Source organism: Cajanus cajan, chromosome 5, assembly GCF_000230855.2.
Source record: "Cajanus cajan strain Asha chromosome 5, NIPB_CcT2T_4, whole genome shotgun sequence".
NCBI lineage: Eukaryota > Viridiplantae > Streptophyta > Magnoliopsida > Fabales > Fabaceae > Cajanus > Cajanus cajan.
Genome location: NC_138521.1, coordinates 59304229 through 59324131, shown reverse-complemented (window position 1 = coordinate 59324131; position 19903 = coordinate 59304229). Strand labels below are relative to the sequence as shown.

At 33.0% G+C, this 19903-nt stretch overlaps 3 protein-coding genes across 3 annotated transcripts; 2 read left to right on the top strand and 1 right to left on the bottom strand.

Annotated features, from left to right (window-relative positions):
- Positions 1 to 2922: 2922 nt before the first annotated feature.
- Positions 2923 to 5771, bottom strand: LOC109807113 (uncharacterized). Its single transcript, XM_083074601.1, has 3 exons — positions 4495 to 5771; positions 3455 to 4435; positions 2923 to 3370 (listed from the first exon to the last, which is right to left on the bottom strand). The coding sequence occupies exons 1-3, from the start codon at positions 5769 to 5771 to the stop codon at positions 2923 to 2925; spliced, it is 2706 nt and encodes a 901-aa protein (XP_082930727.1).
- Positions 5772 to 9269: 3498 nt separating this feature from the next.
- On the top strand, positions 9270 to 11930 carry LOC109807114 (protein NRT1/ PTR FAMILY 2.8-like). Its single transcript, XM_020369639.3, has 3 exons — positions 9270 to 9573; positions 9649 to 9866; positions 10316 to 11930. The coding sequence occupies exons 1-3, from the start codon at positions 9402 to 9404 to the stop codon at positions 11822 to 11824; spliced, it is 1899 nt and encodes a 632-aa protein (XP_020225228.3). The 5' UTR covers positions 9270 to 9401; the 3' UTR covers positions 11825 to 11930.
- Positions 11931 to 15863: 3933 nt separating this feature from the next.
- LOC109809920 (protein NRT1/ PTR FAMILY 2.9) lies at positions 15864 to 19638 on the top strand. Its single transcript, XM_083075491.1, has 4 exons — positions 15864 to 16188; positions 16272 to 16489; positions 17364 to 17923; positions 18531 to 19638. The coding sequence occupies exons 1-4, from the start codon at positions 16065 to 16067 to the stop codon at positions 19444 to 19446; spliced, it is 1818 nt and encodes a 605-aa protein (XP_082931617.1). The 5' UTR covers positions 15864 to 16064; the 3' UTR covers positions 19447 to 19638.
- Positions 19639 to 19903: the final 265 nt, after the last annotated feature.

Here is a 19903-nt window from a genome sequence, read left to right as displayed (position 1 = left end):
TTTATCTTATCTCTTACCTCTTCATGTTTTTAATTATTAAATATTCAACAATATTTTTAAAATTATTAAATATTATCTAATATTAAAATTTAAATTTATTAAATATTTAAAAATTAGCTAATATTTATTTTTATAAAATTTAATTCAAAAATCTCAACATATAAATATATTTTTAAAATCAATTTTACCATGATAGAATCAAATTATTATATCCAACTTAACAATTTAAATTTTAAGAAATTTGAATTGACTTATCCAAACAAAATATTTTAAGAATGATAGAAATTGAAGTCAAAGTAATTCAAATACAAAAAATTTAAAATTCCTTGAATTTGTAAAATTTCTCATCTAAACACACTTTTATTTTTTATTTTTTTTTGGTCAACAAGGGGGGTTAAGACCCCAGAACACTAAGCATTAACTTGGAGAGTAGCAGAAGAATCTGCAAGTAACAAGCGAAAAATACAAGATGGAGGGGATTCATAAATGAAAACATCCTCCAATGTAGTCTCTCTACTTCTAGAAAGTGTATCAGCAACTAGGTTAGCTTCTCTATTGATGTAAGACCAAGAAACTCTGGATAGTTGAGTTGACAAATCTTTTATCTCCCGAACAAGATGACAACAAGGGTGGACCCTTGAACATCCTTCATTGATTATCCTTATTGCTTCTGATGAATCAGATTCAACCAAGATAACTTGGCCCACATTTCTTTCTAATATTATACGGGTTCCTTGCAATATAGCTCTTAATTCAGCTTCAAGAATAGAGCAGCGTCCAAGGCGTCCAGAGAACGCAACAACGAATTTACCATTAGAGTTTCTCACAACTCCACCACACGAGGCCTCTCCATTTCGTGCCACCGCTCCATCACAATTCAGCTTCAGAGCTCCAGTCGGGGGATAGGTCCATTGAGTGTTCCGGTCCAAGAGTCCTGAGCCTAGATTTTGGTTGAAGTCCCTCGAGAATGAAGGGGCTATGCGAGCTTGTATCTCTGCTACCAACTGATCGGAGGAGATGCTCAAATTTTGAAAAACTGCTCTGTTGCGACGATGCCATAGCGAGTCTAGAGTTAATCCGAATCTTAAGCTCCAGTCTGGTCTCAAGTGTTGGCTTCTGACAAGATTTTTCAAAAGCCAAGTCTCCAAATTTCCTTTAGACGCTTGCATCAAGGTTGTCCCTCTATAGGTTTTATTCCACACCTCCTGGGCATACGGACAATCTCTTAGCACATGTAAGGTAGTTTCCATGGCTTGCCTGCACTCACCACATGTGGAATCAGAAGTCATTCCACGCTTGACCCTACAGGAGTTTGTGAGTAGGCTCTCATGAGCTACTCTCTCCGGCCCATGCCATTTCCATATTTGCTTGAAGAGAGGAGATTTAGCTGGTAACATTTGTTGAGCAGCAATTTCATGTGCTGATTTAATTGTGAACAAGCCGTCCGTTGTTGGATTCCAAATAATCTTATCAATGCCAGCATCCTCGGAGGGAGGGGGACTACATAGGATTGTTGCTAATAATTCAGCTGGTATCCAATCTTGAATATGTGATAGGTCCCATATTCCAAGCATATTGGTATAGTCACTTACAGATTTAAAGAGCTCAACAGGAGGTATAAATGTTAACGCACATTGGATTAGAGGAGGAGAATTCGGAATCCATTTATCATACCAGAATTTAATCATGCGTCCATTTCCCAGTTGCCAGCCGATATTAGAAACAGCCAAATTCCAATCACCGTTTATGCCATGCCAAAGATTTGACATGTTTGATTTCTTCACAACTTTTGGAATTATTTCATTAGAACACTTGTATTTAGCTTTTACAACCCTTACCCATAGTTTTTGAGGTTCTGTAATCAAACTCCAGCAGTTCTTCATCATAAATGAAGTGTTGACATCACGCATGCGTCTTAAGCCAAGCCCACCATATTCTTTTGGATAGCACAGGGTCCCCCAGCCAACAGCATGGCATTTCTTTTGAATCTGATTATCTCCCCAAAGAAAGTTGCGACAAATTCGATCAATCTCATCACATAAAAGATTGGGAAGCTGGACTGTTTGCATTGTGTAGGAAGGAAGTGCTTCAAGGACAGACTTGGTGAGCGTAAGTCTTCCCGCGAATGAGAGATTTCTTGCCTTCCAGCCACTTAGTCTCTGGTTCAATTTTTCTATAATGTCCTGGTAGGAGGACCTATTAACTCGTGAGTGATGAGCCGGAATTCCTAAATACTTCCCCAAGTTCCCCGTTTGTTGAAATCCCAATGCTGCACTAATACTTTCCCTAGCAGAGAAACTCACATTCTTTGAAAAGAAAACTCTAGTCTTGTCTAAGCTAACTTTTTGACCTGAGCTAGCACAAAAGGATGTTAAACAATCATGTATTACCTCTACCTGTTCCAATGAAGCTTCGACAAAGAGTATTAAGTCATCAGCAAAGGCTAGGTGTGAGAGAGCAGGCCCATCCTTAGATAGTTGAATTGGCTTCCATAAGTTGTTGCTCACTTTGGCATTGATAAGTTGAAACAGGCGCTCCATACACAGAACAAAGAGATAAGGAGATAGCGGGTCCCCCTGTCGGAGCCCACGAGAGGGTTTAAACTCCTCTAGAGTTTCTCCATTCCATAGCAAACGAAGTTTGGATGTGGAAATGCAGGCCCATACCAAATCAATAAATTTTTGTGGCAACTCAATATCATTGAGGGTATCTCTCACAAAATTCCACTCCAATCTGTCATATGCTTTTTCAAGATCAATTTTTATAGCCATCCATCCTTTTCTCCCTGATTTGAGGCGCATAAAATGAATGACTTCTTGAAAGATAATGATGTTGTCCTTGCTATTTCTGTGTGGGATGAAGCTGCACTGGTTTGGCTGTACCAGCTTCTCCATGACCGATTTAAGACGATGAGATAGAATTTTAGGATACGTTGCATAATCCTATAGGTCTCATATGCTTCAGGTGTGTGACATTCTCGGTTTTTGGAATTAGCGCAATTAGCGTTGAATTGACTTCAACAACTAAAGAAGGATTGTCTTCAATGTCGTGAATAAGTTTGCAAACAGCAGGGCCAACCGTATCCCATTGAGATTGAAAAAAGATCGCTTGAAGGCCGTCAGGCCCAGGGGCTTTAAAACCTCTCATCTGTTTAACTGCCTGTAGAATTTCTGTATCACATATTGGTCTTCCGATCTCTAACAATTCCTCAGTTTCAAGTTGAGGAAAAGCCTTTGAGAGAATGAAGGCAGCTGAATCTCGAGCTTTAGAAAATAAGGCTTTAAAGAAGCCAGTAACCATATTTTCTAGATCTTCCGCTTGCGTAATCCAGTTATTATTATCGTCCATCAGCTTATTTATCTTGCTTTTCCTTCAACATACAATCGTTGTTCCATGGAAGTAACTCGTGTTTCTATCTCCAAATTTTAACCATTTGCAACGAGATTTTTGATACCAGAGTATCTCTTCTTGTCTTAGGATTTGGTCTAGTTCAGACCATAGCTTCACTTGTAGTCGCTCCAGAAAGGTGTTAGGTCCTTGTAGCAGATCACGTGCAATTCCATTAAGCCGTCGAAGCAAGCGCCTTTTATTAAAAAACATGTTGCCAAATGTATTTCTATTCCATTCCAGCAATGACTTTACAGTGTGGTCTATTCTATTGTTCCAGTCTTGATGAGTGTTCCATTCTTGTTGAAGAAATGCTGGGAATGATTCATGAGTCAGCCAAGCAGCTTTAAAACGAAATGGTTTGCTACCCCTTCTTGTGTGCCCTGTAGCCAAGAGTTTGAGCAGAATAGGTGCATGATCAGACTTCAGAGGGTTTAGATGGGTAAGGAACGCATCTGGGAACATGATGCGCCATTCATAAGAGGCAAGTGATTTGTCTAATCGTTCAAAAACAGAACCCCTGCGCCATGTGAATGGAGATCCATTGTACCCTATATCCATCAATTGGCATCGGTTGACGAAATCTTTAAAAGCATTATCTCCTCTGATACAAGCATTACTAGATCCTCCAGATCTCTCGTGCTGTCTCAAAACCGCGTTAAAGTCTCCCATTAGATGCCAAGGACCGTCAATAGAAATAGCCAAGCGACAGAGATCACCCCAGAGAGCCATACGACCTTGGGGATGGGGACTGGCATACACAAACGTACAAAACCAGGGTGGAGACCCATTAAGAATCTTGAGATGAATATATTGAAAGTTATGTTCCAGGACTTCAATTTGCCATACCTGGGAATTCCACATGCACCATATTCCACCAGCATGACCATTTGCATGCACCAAAAAGGATTTGTCTAAAGAGACCTTATGTGTCACGTGAAGAGCTCGGTTACCGCTAATATGAGTTTCCAAGAGACATAGAACTCCAATATCATGTTCTTTAATCATATCATTTATTAAGGCTGAAAATCCTCCGCTTCCAGCACCCCTACAATTCCAAGATAATACATTCATTGGAAACATTAATGTAGGGTGGCCTCTGAAGACCCTGGTTTTGCAACGTGTTCTGCAGGCACATCAGAGGACTGATGATCAATGGTATTAAAGTGCCTTCGTAAGGCTGCTGCCATTGCCTGCGTTTCTTCATCTGGTTGCACGACTTTGGTCATTGCAGCGTCCAGAAGCCAATTGGAATCTCTCCTATTGTTCATAGAGTGAATATTCCCAAGCACCAATTTCGAGTTATTCTGCTGATCCATGATCGACGTGGCTAGCACTGCAGGTCTTGTTGTATCATATATGGAGCTTGTCATCTTAGTTGGCGTATTCCTAAGAATACCCTTCTTTTTTGGCAATTCAGGACCACTTGTAGTGGATTTTCCACGTGTTGTTTGAGTATTTTTCCCTGCCAAAGGGTTTCTAATTCTTACTTGATGTTGCACCTGATGTGGGGATTGGTTCGCGGAGTGATTTGCATGCACGGGTTGCATGGGGGTGGGCCCCTCAAGAACCACAATACTTCCTCCAGTATTAGGAATAAGCCCGTTTTGACTTGGCATATCCTCTTGCGTATTTTTTCCAGAAATTATAGTTTCCTTCCCTGTTGTCACTTTTGAAGCTGTGTGATTGCCTTGTTTGGTCTTCTGGACATAATTGTTACGATTCGTTTTCTTGCCTTTTTTGACCAACATCCATGGCCCATACATATCCTCTGAATCATTCGAAGCTTTGGACTGATCAACCTCTGAAGGTGGAGTTGCACTTTGATTCATAGAGCCTGTACGGGTAGCAGTACCCATAGTTACGTCTTGGTTCCTTGCATCATCCTCCATCACATTTTCACCTACCTTTGCGCCTTCCTCACCATTAACAGGATGGTGATCCATACCTTCTCCGCAAATGTCTTGTCTGTGGCCATATTTTCCACATCTAAAACAAATCGAATGTAGTCCTTCATATTCTAGTTTGATTATGTGTCCCATCACATTTATCTTAGACACTAGTTTCTTTCTCAGGTTAACTTCTACGCATATTCTGGCGAATTTTCCCCTCGAGTGTATAGATGTCAATTTATCAATCTTAAGCATAGTGCCAAGTTTGCTACCCACACGCCATAAGAAACGATCGTTGTAGAGTTCGATAGGTAGGCCTGGAATCCTGATCCATGCAACAACATTCCTTGTTTGGGAAGTCGTTATTGTGAAAAAAGGTCTCCAACGTTGAACTAGTATGTAGTGATCCGCAATCATCCAAGGGCCCTCATAAAGAGCATGACGATAATCTTCTTCTGCTGAGAATTGCACCAGGTAGTAATCATTGGGCATGTCAATAATCCTAGCTGATCCAGATCTGACCCAATCACGATTGATTTTATGCTCGATAGCTTTGAACGAGATTCGCTTCCCCAGAACATTGATTACTAAAGCATTCTTCCAGACTGAGCACCATTCCTCAAATTCATCTTGTGAGACATTAATAGTTGGGCACGGGTCAAGGTCTTATTCGTTGATGTCCTGCGAGTCTGTGTTAGCAGAGAATCTGTCATCAAACTCCTCCATCTCCTTCAGTAAGCTATGGTAGTCGGAAAAAATTTTCCCTCCTCCAGTGGACAAGACGCTCTCAGCATAAGATTTCTTATGGTCACTGTTTCCATGACTCTCAGCGTCATGGTCTTCCATGGTGTCATCCAGTTGTTCGTCCACGATTAGATCATCAGCAGCCTCCTTCGTTTTGACCTTCTTAGTGCATCTACGCTCCATATTATCCTTCTCTCCTTCAGAAACCCTAGCAGAGCTCTCCATGCCTTTTCCAATCACTAGTTTACTCATCCAAACACACTATTAAGTAGTTTGAATAGTATTACATCTCATGAATAATACATAAGGGCCATGTTTAGAAATTCTAAGGCCTTAGACATACCTTTTATCTTACGTTATATATATATATATAGAGAGCATATCAAGTGAGAGAAAATTTATTATGAGAGATGAGAGGGTTAAAATACAACCCTTAGATTAATCAAGTGAGAGAAAATTTGAGGTTTAATCAAGTGAGAGGAAATTAATCTAAGGTTATATTTTAACCTTCTCATCTCTCATAATAAATTCCCTCTCACTTGATATGCTCATTTTATATATATATATATATATATATATATATATATATATATATATATATATATATATATATATATATAATTTTAAACACGAACATTGTTAATTGAACTTTAATAATCAAGTTTTCTTAACATCTCAATCATCATTTATTTAAACACTACTTGCAATATAGTTTATGTCAATTTGAATCTAAAAATTTTAATTTTGAAAGAAAAATTGAGAATAACAAATATAAATATTATTTTTTTTAATATTTTTCTAGTACCTAGAATTTAGGGAGGGAAATCACTAATATCAAATTAATGCTCAGTAATTTTTAAGCCTGATAAAATATTTTTTTATTTATAATTCTTCTACCTTTAAAATCCACAAATATCGAGATTCTGATAAAGAAAATTTTAAAGTGATATATATATATATATATATATATATATATATATATATATATATATATATATATATATATTCAAATAAGATTTGAATAAAGGAAAATAATTTCCTTTGATATGTAAAGAAAATAATTGAAACTAAAAGATTTATTCAAAAAAATTTCCTCTGATATGTGTAGGAAATGATTGAAACTAAAAGAATTAATTTTTAATTGAACGTGTGATCTTTTTACTATTTTTTAAAGAATCATACTCTATTTATAAAAATTAATGTCAATATCCAATTTATGTACTTTTTTTTTTAATTTAAAGCAAATGTAAAATAATTTTGCTTATATTATTTCAAATGAGTAATAAAACTTCTCATATGATCCATACCATATTTGTTTATATGTATCGTATTTTTAAACTATACATACTTATTAATAAATTAAAAATAAATAATACAATAAAATGTATCAACGCATTAATTTTTTTAAAATTATATGGAAGTTAAAAATTTAAAAGGGGTCTAAGACTGTTGTACGTCTAATTGGCCTTGCAAATATAGTAATGAATAATAATACGTGTGATGCTATAATGATTAATAATATATTACTTAAGTATATGATGGATCCAGAAAATTTGTTAAGTAAGAATAATAAAATATTTTATTGTTAAAAATATAATAATTTTTTAAAAAAATATATTTTTGTGAAAAAAATTTAATATATTTATTTTTTTAAAATTTAAATATTCTCATAAATAAAGTGACAAATTTTTCTTTTTCTTTACTGTATGATATTATATTTAAGTGTAATGTTGTAACTTTTAGTGACTTATTTAATTTTAGAGAAACAAAATAGCATAAGTTATTAAGGTAAATATAATATAGTTACCATTTGTTTCTCTTGTATCTCTTCTAAATTTCTATATTCAATCAAAAAATAATATTTTATGAAAATAATGTCTATTTTTTTACCAGAGTAATTTTTTTTTTATTAAATATGTTTAAGTAAAAATAAATAAAAACTTTGTGTGACAATTACTATCATTCCTCTAATTACTATCAAAAGGGTTAAAAACTAAAATAAAAATTTAAAAAAAAATATTTGTAAACTAAATTATGACATCTTTAATAAATAAAAAAGTAATAAATCTTTTAGTAAAAAAATAAAATATATTATAATAAAAAAAAAATTTAAGACAATTTTATCATAAAGTGAAAGAAATTACACAATAAAATAAAATATAAATGAAATATTAATATATTTTAACATTAGATATAAAATAATAATTGTTACAAAAAATATTATATATAGTCACATATAAAAAGTGTTATTATAATTTATATTTACACCTTTTAACAATATATCAATATATATTGTATTTATAATATATATAAAAATAATTTTTAATGAGAAGTATCATGTTTCTATAAAATATATTACTTAATAAATTTTTTATAATAAATTAAAAAAAAATAAAATATATATATATAATTTTAAAAATAAATAATATATATATATAAATAAATAAATAAAAGTAAAAGTTGCCCCCGCTCTCGTAACTCGTAAGTATGCATCCGTCGTATATGTATATCATGCTTCTGAGTCTGACTATTGGGCTGGCTTATGCAAAATGAGAACAAGACCAAGAAGATATTTCACAAAAAAATAGGAAACCGATTATTAAAAATCTAACCGAATTACTGAAACTACGGGGTTTAGCGACTAAGTAAATACTCATTCCGTTTTTTTTCATAGTCGTTTAAGGTTTTGCACGGAAATTAAGGAAATCATTGATATTTTAGTTTTTAAAAATATTTATTACTTACTTTCCTATTTTACCTTTTTTTTTTCATTTTTTAAACTGTTGAACTACTTCATTAAATAGTTGTCCCTTTTTTTGTTTTTTTATAATATTTTGTTGGGAACATATTACTCTTATAAATGCACATTAACTTTATATGAGTAGTTAGAAAAAAATTAGGTAGACATTAAAAATAAATATACACATTGTTCAGGAAACATGTATTAATTATTAAAGGTAAAAATGGAAGAAAAAAATTAATAATTCATTGATTTTAGTAATATGACAATGAAAAAAAAACAACAAACTCTGACAAAACGACTATGAAAAAAAAACGGAAGGAGTAATAAATATCACTCACTGAATTACGTGCCAAAAATAAGTAAATAAAACACTAAAAGATATGAGAGACACGTGAATCCATCTCCAAAAATCTAGCTATTATCTCTTTGCATGCAAACACGTAGAATCACACCTCCATTTGATGCAAACTAAATAACAAATTACACGTACATTAATCTCAGGTTGTTTCAAGTCACTTTGAAAGAATCAACCAACAAACATTATAAAATAAGATATTTTTTTGCTTGCGTGGTCTTATCAAAACGGATCGGAATGCATAAAACTATATATTCAATTTATATGTTAGACAACATATATGAAAGAATTGAAGAGAGTTATAAACCCTAAACTTAAAAAAATGGAGAATGAGAACACTAATTCTCCTCGTGCACTAGAGTTAGAACATGAGCGAACACCCACACCACCCTCTTCTTCTTCTCCTTCGTCAAGAGGAGCAGGAGGATGGAGATCCATCAAATATATCATTGGTAATTTCTTCCGCATCTTACAATTTATGTAACATTAACATTCATTGTTCTGATGAATGTCATTCATTTGCAAAGGTAACGAGTCGTTCGAGAAATTGGCATCCATGAGTTTGATATCAAATCTGACACTGTATTTGCTCACAAATTACAACCTGAGTGGCATATATGTGGTTAATGTGGTGCAAATTTGGAGTGGATCCTCCAACATCTTCTCAATAATCGGTGCTTTCATTTCTGATACTTATTTAGGCAGGTTTCGGACCCTTCTCTATGGTTGTATCGCATCACTTCTGGTAAGGAAATTAACATGCATGTTCTGTCTTCCTTTCCATTCACGTGCAAATTATTTTCATTGAGTCATGTTTTTAATTGTCAAATTAATTTTATTTTTCTCTTCCTATATTTATTTACACCTTTCTGCAACATAACCTTGTAATGCCTAAATGTACTCTTCAATAGGCATTGAAATTGAAACAAAAATTGAGAAAAATGTTGAGGCATTTATTCATCAATTCACAAATTAACATAATGTTAACTTCTAGTGCTTATTGGATTCAGTAAAATTTGGAAGTTGTAACCAATCCTGCCCAATGTCCGTTAGTATAATGAAAGATCATGCATGATTACACATGATAGAGCATTGCATTGCTGCAAACTTTTAAGTCACTTATTGATTCAATAACTTTCTTTTTAAACTGGGGGAGATCGTGTCTACATCACAAATTTGGATTGTATTTGACAGGGCATTTTAACCATAACACTAACAGCAGGTATACATCAACTAAGACCCGAAACCTGCAAGGAAAGATCTCATTGTCAATTGCCACAAGCTTGGCAGCTAGCAGTCCTGTTTTTAGGTCTTGGACTATTAACCATAGGAGCTGGGGGAATCAGGCCATGCAACATTGCTTTTGGTGCTGATCAATTTGACACCAACACAGATAAGGGAAAGGGACAACTTCAGAGCTTCTTCAATTGGTGGTACTTCACTTTCACCATTGCACTTGTTATAGCACTCATTGGTGTTGTTTACATTCAAACCAATATAAGCTGGACTTTAGGCTTTGCCATTCCAACTGCTTGCCTTGCTTTCTCAATAACCATTTTCCTTCTTGGTCGCCACACTTACATTTACAAGAAGCCTCAAGGGAGCATCTTTTCAGACATGGCCAAGGTCATTGCAGCAGCCTATAGGAAACGTAAAATACAAGCTTCTCTGAGAAACCTTTACAATCCTACTTCCACTTTAGAATTGGAGAATAGTAGGCTTGTTCAAACAGATAGGTTCAAGTTCCTTGATCATGCTGCTATAATAGTTGATCCTAATGAGTTGAATGACCAAGGCATGGCTAGGGATGTTTGGAGACTTTGTAGTTTGCAACAAGTGGAACACTTTAAATGTTTATTGGGAATTCTACCAGTGTGGGTGGCAGGAATTTGTTGCTTCATTGTGATGGACCAGCAAAACACTTTTGGGGTGCTTCAAGTTGTTCAAACCAAAAGGTCTATTGGGCCACACTTTAATGTTCCACCAGGTTGGATGAACCTTACATCAATGCTAGCACTCTCATTTTGGATATATATTTATGAGTGTGTCTACATTCCCTTAGTGAGGAAGATCACTAAAAAGCCTCCAAGATTGAGCATGGAGCAAAGAATTAGAATTGGGATTTTGTTGTCCATCTTATGCATGTTGGTAGCAGCAATTGTTGAAATGAAACGTCGTGAATCGGCTTTGAAACATGGCCTGTTCATTTCACCATTAAGTTTTGCCTTCTTGTTGCCTCAGTTTGCTATAGCAGGCCTTACCGAGGCATTTTCTGCTGTTGCTGTAATGGAATTCTTTACCTTGCAAATGCCAGAGAGCATGAGAACTGTTGCTGGGGCAATCTTCTTTTTGAGCCTCTCCGTTGCAAACTACTTAGGATCCTTAATTGTCAATATTGTCCACAAAGCAACATCACATAGAGGAAAAACTTCATGGATAGGTGGTCATGATTTGAATGAGGGTAGGCTTGATTATTACTATTATGTCATTGCTGCATTAGGAGCTTTGAATTTCGTCTACTTCAATTTCTTTGCTAGCCGATATTTAGTTAGTGACAAAGACAATGAAACAACAGAGGTGCAACCAGGACATTCAATTGTTGTGGGAGAATCATCTGAACCAAATGACGAGGAGAATGTCTTGGATACAATTAGAACAAGACAAAGGGCAACCTTCTCTCCTCTTGTTGGAGTTCAAATTTGAAAATTCAATTCTTAAGTGCCATGAATATATTTGTTGTTAGGTTTTTTTCTTCTTAAAAAAACTTTATGCAATTCAATTTTGATATGGTCTTGTGTCTTTTACTTTAGATCCTTTTGTCTCCAACTCTTTATGTGCTCACTAGATAGTAAATACATACTATAGAGATTAAATTTTGCATCCCTTAATTATCATACTTTAGTCATATCTATAAATACACTTTCTTTTTTTCAATTTTAGTTTACTTTTGATTTATATAAAGTATATTTATTTATCATGAAGCTTATAAACAAGTCTTTTCATTTTCAATTGAAAACACTAGAGTAATGGACAAAACATGACGCCAAATTTTATGTTTGGCTTTCATTTTCCTTGTTTTGCTGTTCTCTATTTTGTTTGTTTTTCATTACTTAGCATATTTGGTGACATGTTAAAGATGTGCATAAATCTATAAAATTGCGTCATATGGGAAAAAAAATAGATTATTATTAACATAACTTCTTCATTGATGCAGTTTTAAGTGTAAGTAGAAAGAAATTCAATCATATAAACAAACACACAGTTTCGTAAAAAAAAAAAAAAAAAAAGAGTTTTTTTCTTAGTTCATATCTTAATATCGATGATGTTATAACGAGAAAGAGAAAACATTATTTGAGAAAATTCAAGGATTAGCTAATAAGTTTTCGAGGTAAAAGAATTTTAAAGGAAATTTTTTTAGTATAATTAATACTAAGATTCAAATCTAATTAATGTATAACATCTTATTCTTTATATACTACTTCAACCACTAATTAAACTAATCTTATTGGTTATTCAATTTGGTTTAAAATATGTAATATGTGAAGGTTTTTTTTTTATATATTATTTTTGTTATAATTTTTCAAAATATAATTCTTATTTGACTCGAAAATGATTGCTTCCTATAAAAAAAATACATGTAATATAAACAAAAATTAATTGAATTGATTGAAGAGTTGAATCATGCACTATTATTTGGAGTATTCATTAGATTAAGTTAATTTGATAAACTTGTTAATCCAAATCAAGCTAATTAAAATCTTTATTATTTTGGTTAATTAATTCATTTTACTTCAAATATAAATTAAACTAATTATAATTAGTTTGCTTTTCAAATTTATCTCTTAACTGAACCAATCTCATCACAAGCTGATCAACTTTTTTTTAATGCTGAAACAAGCTCATATTATTTCATTCATGATAATACTGGATCAACTTTTTTTTTTCTTCATAAAATTTTAAATTTATGTACTTTAGACTTTAATATGTTATTCCTTTCTTCTATTTTTTTCATTTTCAATTTATTTTGAATGTCATATATATTTTATATTTTAAAATGATTTTGGTTATATATGTTTTTTATCTATATTTTTTTATAATATATTAATTATAATATTAAATATATTATTTATTTAATTACGTAAAAGGATTAATGAGATACATAAAGACCCATTTAATATAAAGTAATATTAAATTGAAATTTTCATGTAATGAATAACACATGTAAAATAAAAAATAAAAATATAATAATTTATCTTTTAGCTTAACCTAACAAGGCAATTCAATTTTTAATTGGATTGGTTTTTTTTTTTGTTTTTTTTGTTTTTTTTTTAAATAGAACCACATCAACTCAAGAACGCCTTATATAAAACTGCTTTCATTTTCAATTTTTGAATATATTTTTAAATATTGTGTACCATAAAAAAATATCAACATGTAATTTAGTTTAATGGATTTCTATGTTTTTCCAACAAAACAAACTTGTATAATTGGCTAATTCCATCTGCTATAGAATAATTTTATCTATTCAATAAAGTTCAAGACTTAAATAAATAAATGAAGTTGGGCAAACTATAAAATTAAGGGTAGTTTTAGAAATTAAACTTGAAAATGATTGAATATTGTAGTATAGTGTGTGGTGGATTTGAAAGGGAATTGCTTCACACTGCACAATGTACATGATTATGATATTTTCTTGAACTTCCTTATTCGACTTGCTCTTTTCTACTAACATTGAAAGTGAAAGCTTTAAATACATCCAAACAAACCTCAACATTTGTGACTTTGAGTTTTTAGAGTATTTAACACAACTTATTTTGCTTTTCGTCTCAATCCTCCATTTGCTCATTCATCACGTCATTTTGAATAATTCAATATGCAAGAGCTCATTTACTACGTTATTTTCAATATATATATATATATATTTTTAAAATATTTGTACAGAAAACCGTAGTTTTTCTCATATTTCCTGTATAAATCTTGAAAATAGAAAAAAAATATAAACAGATATTGTTTTCACTTTAGTTGAACTATATTTTATTGAAAAAAGTGTAATAACATTATATTTGGTAATCTCAATCTACGATATTAATTTCTTCATTTGTTACATGGAGTTGTTATTACATTGACTAATTTCGACTAACAAATATATGTATAACTAACATTAATTTTTAATTAAATCATCATATGCATAAATCGTTTAAAAACATGCATAACTGGTGCAATACATAAACAAGTGACTAGTTTTATAATTAAAAGTAAGACTAATAAATAAAAATCGAAAATATTTTGTCAAAGTAAACGAATCCAACAAATCCATAAATCGAAATTGCATTGTTGGGAAAGCTTGTATCCTATCGTATCTTCCATTATCTTTCACGTGGAATAGGGACCCATGCTATGAGTCAACGGCATCAGAGAAAATTGAAACCTGATTTGATGGGAAATTAAATTAACCCAAAGTTTGATGCCTAAGTGCTTCCAATGTGACTCGTAAATTCTCTATTCAAAAGACAAGCTATATGTAACACCATTCATGTAAAAAAGACGTACAAAAAAGGAAACACTGTAAGAGAGTGCTCAAAATCACGCAATATTATTGAGTCTTGATACAAATATATATATATAATGAAAAAGTAGACATAATAGAAAATTGTTACAATTGGCCCATAAGCTAAGCACATGTGTGAGAATTAAGACTATGGCAATGAGTAGGACTCCACTTTTTTGTTTCTTAGTTACACATGCAACTCAAACACATCACAATTAAAACTGACGTTGACGCCATGCCATGCTGTATGCATTAACAGATTCACTCACAAAAATCTTATTTTGAAATTTCTTCAATCCAACATATCGTAGGACCACCCTTGAGGAAAATGCAAACACACCACATTTTTTTTAACATGTCTTTAATACTCTTTATTGTCACGCAAAATTTCATGCTAATGTCACAAAGAGACTGTATATCAAATTAACTAGCCAAAATGAAGAGAGAGTGAGTGTGGGTAGATCCAAATTATTTAACTTGATTTAAATAAAATTTCACTTAATAATTTAAAAAGTATATTCTCTCCGTTCCACTGCTATCTAAGATTTCATTCACAAATTAAGCAAGAATAACAATAAATTAATCACTTTATAATATACTTTTACTAAAATAATTTTATTCTTTCAATAAATACATTTTTAATTGTGGTGATGGAAAATGATTTGGGAAGAGATAAATTAAAAAAAATATATTATTTTAAAGAGTGATAAGTTATTTTGGAACATTTCTGTTAAAATTGTAATTAATCTAAGACGGAAGGAGACAAAAAAAGGGGTAAAATAACGTATTGTCATTCTTAGATTATGACATTTGATATGGCTTTTTTTTTTTTGACTAAAATATATGGAGACAGCTATAGAGAAAATGGGAACACGTGATTTTGACTAAATTCTGAAGAGACATATAAGGTGAAATGGGACTACATATTTTTTATCCGTATATGGAATTGTATATATATTACTATGCGAAATTAAATTATCGTCGTGCAGTAAAGTGAGTCATGTATAGAATTTTATGTCATGGAAACAAATTGAGATTCAATCATTATCCAGTAAGCAATATATAATATAACACTGGAAACAATCATTATCCACGAGAAATATAACACCAAAAAATGGCCATATGAAGCGTGTGAATTATCTATCCCAAAAATATATGGAACGTTTCAACCACATATTTTATTTGACTCTAATGTTCTGCAAGGAACAGGAACTAGAAAATACTACTCAGGTTCCCACTATAAGTATCCCAGGGATGGAGTCTCTACTCTTAAAGAAAGAATTGTTTGATATATAGCAAGTAGGTTGGAAAAGTTTAGAAAACCTTAACAATTATTTGTCCCCTCTCTCTAGCTTATTGAGTTCTTTCCTACCTAAAGTTGCAAGTCGAATATTCATGAACCATATTGAGAAAAGAGAGAGCGGGGTAGAGACTATGGAGAAAAATGAGAAGGAAAGTGTGACAGATGAGGAACCAAAGGTTAAATACAGAGGCTGGAAAGTCATGCCCTTTATCATTGGTAAGCAACATACATAAATAATTCCATCTTGTTCTTCTCACACTCACTTGACTCATACATCTTACATGATGACATACATGCAGGGAATGAAACTTTTGAGAAGCTAGGAACCATTGGTACCTTGGCCAACCTCTTGGTGTATCTTACAACTGTGTTCAACTTGAGCAGTATTACAGCTACAAATATTATCAACATCTTCAATGGCAGTGCCAGTCTATCTACCTTGCTTGGGGCATTTCTTTGTGACACATATTTTGGACGCTACAAGACACTTGGATTCTCCACAATTGCTTCCTTTCTGGTCTCAATCTCTCTCTCCAAACTATATATTCCCTCTAAGCATTAATGGCGTGAATATATATTAATTATAGGTCAACTTACTTTAGAGAATTAGCAATTACTTTTATCACCAACTTCTAAGAGGGCTTTAAGAAAAGTACTTTTCCATATTTAAGTATCAGCCTGGTGCTAGAGGGTTTGAGGTCTTAAATTTATGGTGCACAAAAAAATATTTAACTTTCATGTACTTTAAATTTCACGCCTTTTCCTAATGTAAACTTTTCTTTATCAAAAATAAATTTTAATTTACTAAAAGTTCTTGTCGAAACTGTTAGAAATGAGAAAATGAAAAAAATAGGAGAGAACTACATTATTAAGCCAAGTCCTAAAATTTGGACCCTTTAATTGTCAGACACCCCAATAACACCCATAAGACAATAAAATAAAGTTGACTCAATGTTAAAATATTAATTTTAGTTTGCAATTAGGAAAGAAAAAATAAAAAATGAGTGTTAAAAGGGTGTTCTTTTATTGGTGGGTGTTCTTATATCTTTCCCATATTGAGACATAAGCAACACACAAGTAAACGTGATATTAGACATTATGTTTATGAAATTTTCTTATTTATATATTATTTAAAAGAAATTTTAACAATATTTTCTATAACACCCTACTTATTATTGGTTTAAATTTATTAAAAATCACAAATTTTACAATTTTAACATTTTGTTTAATGAGTTTCTCTTATAGTTGAATCCACCAAAATTTGTTAGTAAGAGTAATAAGAGTGTGACTAGCATATTTATATTTTGATCGGTCAATATGTACATCTCTATCTTTATCCAATGAGTATGAGAGCTGTGATTTAAATGTTGCATCTCTTGGTTATTGAACAGGGGTTGCTTGTTATACAACTAACAGCATGGATTAAGAAAATGCATCCACCTGAGTGTGGAAGAGAGAAGATGACATGCACAGGCCCAACTGCAGGGCAAATGGCCTTTCTACTAGCTGGATTTGGACTTCTAATAGTGGGAGCTGCAGGGATCAGACCTTGTAACTTAGCATTTGGAGTTGATCAGTTCAACCCCAACACTGAGTCTGGAAAGAAGGGAATCAATAGCTTCTTCAATTGGTACTTCTTTACCTACACATTTGCTGTCATGGTGTCTTCGTCACTCATTGTCTACATACAGTCAAACGTGAGTTGGGCTGTGGGTTTGGGAATTCCTGCTGCTTTGATGCTAATCTCTTGCGCACTCTTTTACTCTGGAACCAAATATTACGTCAAAGTTAAAGCAACAGGTCCAGCTCCAGTCACAAGTATAGTTCAAGTTATAGTTGTGGCTATAAAGAAAAGAAGTCTGAATCTACAACAATTTACATGGGATTCTCTCTTTACCTATATTTCTCCCCAGTCTATTAACTCCAAGCTTCCTCACACGTCTCAGTTCAGGTAACCATCATCATGTATTTAGGAGGCTATTTGGAGTAACTTACTAAATATCAATCACAGTCGAATAATTAAAAAATTATTATTTTTTAATATTCGAAGCGTTTTTCGGTAGCAATACTCCATTTGAAAAACTTTGATGTGATAGTCAAAATCATGCACTGCAAACCGGTTTTTAAAACCATGCTCAAAACCTATTTATGCTTGTGAAAGTAGCATATGACTTTCTTACACACTTTCAACGAGATTTAAAGAGGGACAAAGACTTTTGGATACTCGAGAAGAGGACTAGAAATTAATACATGCGATTGATATAATTGATAATATGCGTATCAAGAAAATAATCTGAGTCATAATTCATTAAGTAATAAAAAATGAACAGTTGATATATCATATATTTGTTATGCGTGTACACATGCACGTAATAACCACTAAAACTACTTTATTCTTTAAAATAGGTTACTAAAAGACTATAATCCTCGAATTATCAAAACAAGCTCTTCTTAACTTCCTAGTAAACTTCACAATTCAACCTATGATAGGCCATAATAAAAGTGATTGGTTACATAAAAACGTTTAATGTTCATAACTTGATAATTGATGTTCACAGGTTCCTTGACAAAGCTGCTATCATAACTCCAGAAGATGGTATAAACCCTGACGGGTCAGCATCCGATCCTTGGAGGCTGTGCAGCATGCAACAAGTGGAAGAGATGAAATGCTTGCTGAGACTGATTCCCATTTGGTTTTCAGGCATTTTCTTCTACGTTGCCCTCGTCCAACAGAGCACAATGCTGATCTTCCAAGCCCTTCAATCCGACAGAAGCGTCCTCAATACAAGCTTCAAGATCCCAGCAGCATCCTACACCATCTTCCAGATGATGAGCCTCACCATATGGCTTCCCATCTACGACCGAATAATCGTGCCTTCACTCCAAAGGGTCACAAAGAAAGAGGGTGGCATCACGGTTCTTCAAAGAATGGGCATTGGCATGTTCCTCTCTATACTCTGCATGATGTTGTCTGGTGTGGTGGAAGAGCGTAGAAGGACTTTGGCTTTGAACAACCCTATAGGAGTGGAACCAAGAAAAGGTGCCATTTCTCCAATGTCGGGTCTGTGGTTGATTCCTCAGCTAACACTGGCGGGACTAGCTGATGCATTCACTGTTGTTGGACAAGTTGAGTTTTTCTATAAACAGTTTCCTGAGAACATGAAAAGCCTTGCAGGGTCTCTTTTCTTCTGTGGCTTAGCAGGATCAAGCTATTTGAGTAGTTTGCTCATTTCTATTATACATAAGCTCACAGCTAAGTCTTCAACTGGGAATTGGTTACCTCAGGATCTCAACAAGGGGAGATTGGATTATTTTTACTATGTCATAACTGTTATAGAAGTTGTTAACTTGGGTTACTTTATATTGTGTGCCAAGTGGTATAAATACAAAGGGGATGGCACTAGCAGCAGTAGCAATAGTATTGAACTAGATCAAGTTTCCAAACAGTCTGAAAAAACTGTTAATGGTGTCTAGTGGATTGGCTCATTGTTCCTAATGTTTGTTTAGCAAGAAAAATAAGGTGGGTTATTTTTTTCTTTTGCTATTTTAAGGATTGGATTTGATAGGTTACCTTTAATTAATAAAAACAGAAACACGTGAATTCAGTGAAATGTACTTTAATTTAGACTTTGTAGCAATATTGAAAGGAAACAAATGTTCTGCCAATGAGATGCATTCAAAATACTTATGTTAGAAGAATTATGTGAGTCATCAATTAACGGTGTATTTGGATTGGAGTTCAACTCCAGTAAATACACGTTCAATCTAAAGCAACTTTTTCCTTGCTTTTATGTTTTTTGTTTTGGAAAGTGAAAATTGTTGTTTGTATTGTCTCAAACATATTCCTAAACATAAACTAACAGTATGTTTGAAAATCTATTTTTTTATAATGAAAACATAAAATCACTATTTTTAAAGTACCAAAATACAA

Coding starts and splice junctions, on each gene's coding strand:
- LOC109807113 (XM_083074601.1), bottom strand. CDS start 5,771: ATGCCCAATGATTACTACCTGGTGCAATTCTCAGCAGAAGAAGATTAT. Junction 4,436..4,494: donor GAACACGTTGCAAAACCAGG/GTCTTCAGAGGC, acceptor TTGGAATTGTAG/GGGTGCTGGAAGCGGAGGAT. Junction 3,371..3,454: donor AGACAAGAAGAGATACTCTG/GTATCAAAAATC, acceptor TGTATGTTGAAG/GAAAAGCAAGATAAATAAGC.
- LOC109807114 (XM_020369639.3), top strand. CDS start 9,402: ATGAAAGAATTGAAGAGAGTTATAAACCCTAAACTTAAAAAAATGGAG. Junction 9,574..9,648: donor ATCCATCAAATATATCATTG/GTAATTTCTTCC, acceptor TCATTTGCAAAG/GTAACGAGTCGTTCGAGAAA. Junction 9,867..10,315: donor GTTGTATCGCATCACTTCTG/GTAAGGAAATTA, acceptor TGTATTTGACAG/GGCATTTTAACCATAACACT.
- LOC109809920 (XM_083075491.1), top strand. CDS start 16,065: ATGAACCATATTGAGAAAAGAGAGAGCGGGGTAGAGACTATGGAGAAA. Junction 16,189..16,271: donor AGTCATGCCCTTTATCATTG/GTAAGCAACATA, acceptor ACATACATGCAG/GGAATGAAACTTTTGAGAAG. Junction 17,924..18,530: donor CCTCACACGTCTCAGTTCAG/GTAACCATCATC, acceptor TGATGTTCACAG/GTTCCTTGACAAAGCTGCTA.